This window comes from Dendropsophus ebraccatus, chromosome 8 (assembly GCF_027789765.1).
Source record: "Dendropsophus ebraccatus isolate aDenEbr1 chromosome 8, aDenEbr1.pat, whole genome shotgun sequence".
NCBI lineage: Eukaryota > Metazoa > Chordata > Amphibia > Anura > Hylidae > Dendropsophus > Dendropsophus ebraccatus.
Window position 1 is genome coordinate 13,029,850 of NC_091461.1, and position 6,000 is coordinate 13,035,849.

The following is a 6,000-nucleotide window of genomic DNA, read 5'->3' on the forward strand; positions in this document are numbered from 1 at the left end:
AGATAGATAGAAAGTTAGAGATAGATAGATAGATAGATAGATAGATAGATAGATAGATAGATAGATAGGAGATAGATAGATAGGAGATAGATAGGAGATAGATAGGAGATAGATAGATAGATAGATAGATAGATAGATAGAAAGTTAGAGATAGATAGATAGATAGATAGATAGATAGATAGATAGATAGATAGATAGATAGATAGATAGATAGATTGGAGATAGATAGATAGATAGATAGATAGGAGATAGATAGATAGATAGATAGATAATAGATAGATAGATAGATGATAGATAGATAGATAGATAGATAGATAGATAGATGATAGATAGATAGATAGATAGATAGATAGATAGATAGATAGATAGATAGATAGGAGATAGGTCCCAGTTAACCCCCCATACCCAGGAGGGTCCCAGTTAACCCCCCCCCCCCCCCCCCCCCCCCCCCCCATTCCCAGGAGAGGGCTCAGGACACTTTGCGAGTCCTATACACTGACAAATTGACAGGTTTTGGGTGAAATCCCCCAACAGGACACTAGGAATGAATCCTATGGATAATCTACCCAGAATTACATCATATCCCATGCACACACAGCACAGTGACTTAGAGAATTCCTGGATTCATTCCCCCCTTTGCATTGGGATAGGAATTTCAAGGGCGCCACCAGCTGGTGGATTTAGGGATTGTCACAGTCCAGAAAAGTGCCACATTGGCAGGACAAAGCAGTTTATGATCACATGTGTCTGGAGAAGCCGGGGGTCCCTGCTCTCTGCCCATACACATGGCTGGAGATGGCATTAACCCATTGCTCCCCAGGGACTTTCCCATACTCAGGGTATAATCCTATCCTTCATCTGCCCCACAGCTTCCAGGAGACAAGGAGTTAAATGACAGATAGTCTCCTGGTGTTATAATAAAATACACAGCTTTTATAGCAGACAGGATTAACCCCTTCCTCCCTGAAGTGACCACCCCCTCCCCCTATGGCCACAGACACAGCTAGCCCTTCTCCTGAGCACAATGTCATGTCTGTAGGGTCTCCCTGAGCTATAAATCAGGCAGTGCTGGGCATGCTGGGACATTGCTACCCCGAGCACATCCAGGGGGCAGTGACAGGTGGAGCAGACAGAAAGGGGGGTCTCCAGGCTCAGGAACAGGGTCTACCTGATCCCATCATCATACATGGACATAGGAACTACAAGACCCAGCATGGCTGCCAGAGTCCCCAGAGCAGGAAAGACTAGACACTGACTGGTTGTAATAGACTGGTCCAGTCTCTGCAGCGTGTCACTTCATATACACATATAATAAACATTTAAAGGGCCAGGCAACCATTATAAAAAAAAACCTCGTATAAAACTTGTGAGATTGTGATTGCAACATTGTTATAGCAAGGATCCACATCTGGAATGGCAACATTGTAACAAAGTCTTTACTCGTCACGTTGTAAAAGGAAGCTTGCATCTGCAAGATTGTAACAAGAATGAGCTACAGCTGTAAGTGCAACATTGTAACAGGAATGATCTATGGCTGCAAGTGCAACATTGTAACAAGAATGAGCTACCTCTATAAGTGCAACATTGTAACAAGAATGATCTATAGCTGCAAGTGCAACATTGTAACAGGAATGAGCTACCTCTATAAGTGCAACAATGTAACAAGAATGATCTATAGCTGCAAGTGCAACATTGTAACAAGAATGAGCTACCTCTATAAGTGCAACATTGTAACAAGAATGAGCTACCTCTATAAGTGCAACATTGTAACAAGAATGATCTATAGCTGCAAGTGCAACATTGTAACAAGAATGAGCTACATCTATAAGTGCAACATTGTAACAAGAATGATCTATAGCTGCAAGTGCAACATTGTAACAAGAATGAGCTACCTCTATAGTGCAACATTGTAACAAGAATGATCTATAGCTGCAAGTGCAACATTGTAACAAGAATGATCTATAGCTGCAAGTGCAACATTGTAACAGGAATGAGCTACCTCTATAAGTGCAACAATGTAACAAGAATGATCTATAGCTGCAAGTGCAACATTGTAACAAGAATGAGCTACCTCTATAAGTGCAACATTGTAACAAGAATCTGTAAAACACGAAATGGAATGATCTGTAACTAGAATGATCTATAGCTGCAAGTGCAACATTGTAATAAGAATCATCTATATGTGTAAGTGCAACATTGTAACAAGAATGAGCTACCTCTATAAGGGCTACATTGTAACAAGGATGATCTATAGCTGCAAGTGCAAAAATGATCTATACGTGTAAGTGCAACATTGTAACAGGAATGACCTATAGGTGGAAGTGCAACATTACAGAAAGTATACTTTGCATCTATGAGCGCAACATTGTAACGAATGCTCTACAGCTGCAAGTGCAACACTGTAACAAGAATGATCTATAGCTGCAAGTGCAACATTGTAACAAGAATGATCTGTACGTGTAAGTGCAACATTATAGAAATAATACTCTCCATCTGCGAGTGCAACATTGTAACAGAATAATTTTGAACTTGCATTTGTAACATTGTAACAGGTTCTGCTCCTAGCCCCCTACTAGAGTCCATGCATGTGCCTGGATGATGTGCTGGCATGCAGGAGCGGTACTCACACTGCTGTTGTGTCCCCCAGTCCAGTGCACCATGGCTTGGTTATGAGCTGAGTCTCCAGTCAGGGGGAAGCTGCTGCTGCTCAGTCTCATCTCCTCCAGCCGAGCTCGGTTAAACCTTCCATCCTCCTTGGATCCTTTACTCTCAGCTCTCCTGATCTTCTGTCCCTCCATAGGGAAGCTGGTCAGAGGGTCCTCGTCACTGGGGTCAGAAGGCAGCAGGATCTCCCTGCCAAGTCTGCTGCCTCCAGATTGGTCTCTCCTCACCCTGGTCAGCCACCTTCCCCTGGTCTCCCCCCCAGTAGGAGCAGCTCTGTGGTCTCCCCTGGCAGAGACACCTCTCTTACTGGGGTGGAAAGTTGACTCCTGCTTGTTGGACCCTGTCTTGAGGTCTCCTGGCTCCTTGCCATGGACACCATGCACTTGTAGGACTTCTTCTTCTCTGGAGTTCTGGAGAACTTCCCTCACCACCCTTCTAGGTTGCCCAATGTCCCCGCTTAGTAATCCATGATCCTTCAGCTGGATTCTGGTGTGACAGTGTCTGCAAGTGATCTCCCCGCTGGTGGAAGAGGCGCCCAGAAGAAGATAGATCCATAGGTATCCAAGCAGGCTGGAGGAGCAGGCTCTTCTATGGGGCTTCATGGTCCTGGTGTCCCTTTTCCAGCCCAACTCAATCTCATCTACCGCTGGAGCCTGTGTAATATGGGGAAGAATAAGGGATTTCAGCCGAAAAGTGCTTGAAAATGTGATCAAGTGAGCCCCCACATGGGGAGGAACTGAACTGAAGCCAAGTCTCAGAGCCCACACTCTACCAACTCAAGGCAATGGGGATGCCATCTCCAAGATGCAGAGCAGCTTCATGTGCAGAGCAGCATCTCCAGCAGCAGCAGCAGCTCAGGGTTGGCACAGGGAGACTTTAGACTGGCATCTCTATGGCATCTTCCCAGGGCATGGCTGCAGCTGGCTGGATGGGTGCACTGTGCATGGGTCCTGCAGCCTGGCAGAAGCTTCTCATCCCTATCCACAGAGTGCAGCTCCTGCTGCTGCTGCCAGAGATCTCAGCAGAATGTGAGCAGCCAGATGCATGTAGGTGCAAGGCATCTCCTCAATTGCTGTCATCACTGTGTGAGCAAGACTCAGAGGAGCAGGTCCAGCCTCCAGCAGCTTCTATGGCAGAGGGAGCAGCAGCCATCTGGAGGAGCACAGGGAGGAGCAGGGAGGCCAGGGCTCAGCATCCTCCCTGCCTCATCCTCCTCTATCCCCGGAGCTGGAGGAGAGCTGGACCACGGAGAAGACTGAGCCTCTCTCTCTCTCAGGGAGGAAGAACAAAAACTCCTTAGTTCTGTCTGGGTCACACTCAGAGGCTGTTAACCCTTGCGGAGAGGGAATAGGATCTGCAGGTTATCCCTGTATGTGTCTGGATGTGATGGACTACAAGTAACAGTATCCTGCAGTGCAGTGTGTGCAATATATATATATATATATATATATATATATATATATATATATATATACTGATATTGGACTACAAGTAACAGGGTAACCATCCAGCAGTGCAGTGTGTCTTATTATAATACACTCTATATAGCTTGGCATATATATATATATATATATATATATATATATATATATATATATATTAATAGCTGCTATTGGACTACAAGTAACAGGTAGCCACCCTGCAGTGCAGTGTGTGCAATATTTATATATATATATATATATATATATATATATATATATATATATATATTGATATTGGACTACAAGTAACAGGGTAACCATCCAACAGTGCAGTGTGTGTCTTATTATAACACACTCTATACAGCTTGGTATATATATATATATATATATATATATATATATATATATATATAATGTAATAGCTGTTATTGGACTACAAGTAGTAACAGGGTAACCAGTAACCATCCTGCAGTGCAGTGTGTGCAATATATATATATATATATATATATATATATATATATATATATATATATATGTAGTAGCTGATATTGGACTACATGTCACAGTATAGGCAATTGGGATGAAAGCTTCTCCTCTGCTCACATTGTGCAGCTGTAATACAGTATCTGGTGAGTACAGTAACTACAACTCCCAGCAAGCACAACCTGTAGCTTTCTATCAGACAGTTTCCCTAGTAGTTTCTCAATAAAGCTGTAGTGATGTAGTGGAACTAGAAGTCCCAGCAAGTCAGATACCAAAACCCATTATTGTTGTTGTTATTATTATTATTATTATTATTATTATTATTATTATTATTAATATTATTTTTATTATTATTATGGTTGCTGGATGGCATGCTGAGACTTGTAGTTCAACAAACAATAAAAGATTAAATGTTTCCCAGCAGTACTGGATAGGATTATAGAGGTCAGGTACAAACTGCATGTACTGGGGGTGGCAGGTTACTCTGAGACCTGTAGTCCCACACTGAATGCTGCAGTTATGGGCCACAGGCACTTTTGGTAATACTTGTACATATCCTAGTGGTTACTAAGTGGTTGCCTCCTCCTGTCCCTCCCTCCCTATATACAGTCTGTAGGATCTTTCCTCTCTGACACCAGGATGTTTCCCTCTCTCTCCACTCTCTGCTGTGCACAGCCCCCTCCCTGCTGCTATCTGTAACACTGAGCAGCAGGAGGGGTACTGCACACATGGCTGGCACAGATAGTAGCCCTGTGCTGTGGATGTAGGTCAGAAGCAGCAGGACAGCTGGCTATGGGAAGGGGCTGCACAGACTCTACAGCAGCAAAATAGTAGAAAACTTTTAATGAAGACTATAAAGAAAGTTGCTTCACTTTGTATTCAGGAAACAAATGAACAATTACAAAATAGTGGAAAGGTGTCCACTCTATTGTGCACTATATGGGGCTGCAGTGCAGGTAAATTAAAGGGGCTTGTAGTATCCTGCTAGTACACCTAGAGCAGGAGGGTCTGTCACAAGATGGATTCAACAGGTGCCCAACAGACCCCAATGACTTTGGGTTCATCCTACTGCTGTATGCTGTGTTATAATTTCCTATAAAACTTGATGTCTTCTGTCACATAGACCTTACCTAAATGTTACTTAGATTCCTAGGCTTACCCTAAGAATCGGACAATTCCATTGCCAAGATCTCTGCTTGCTGTCAGTGACTAGTCACGTTTCCAAAGCCTGAAAACCTGTACTTACCCACCATGTCTCAGAGCTGAGGATTTGTTACAATTACCTCCAGAGATGACAAATCCCATCAATGGCACACATCCCTCTTAGGGATGATCCGAACCGAGTCTCGGCAATGATACCTGCTGTCTGCCATAGGCTGTATCCCAGTTTTCCAGACGGTCCTCCTGCTGTATCCACCCGCTGCACGGAGTG

The 6,000-nt window shown here is 43.7% G+C and overlaps 1 protein-coding gene across 1 annotated transcript in view; it reads right to left on the reverse strand.

Annotated features, from left to right (window-relative positions):
• SORCS3 (sortilin related VPS10 domain containing receptor 3) overlaps positions 1-3,423 on the reverse strand; it is a 420,882-nt gene extending 417,459 nt beyond the window's left edge. The window contains exon 1 of the mRNA XM_069979813.1: positions 2,628-3,423. Within this exon, the coding sequence (XP_069835914.1) occupies positions 2,628-3,266 (639 nt within the window). The 5' untranslated portion in view covers positions 3,267-3,423. The remainder of the gene's footprint in view (positions 1-2,627) is intronic.
• Between the last annotated feature and the right edge of the window lie 2,577 nt (positions 3,424-6,000).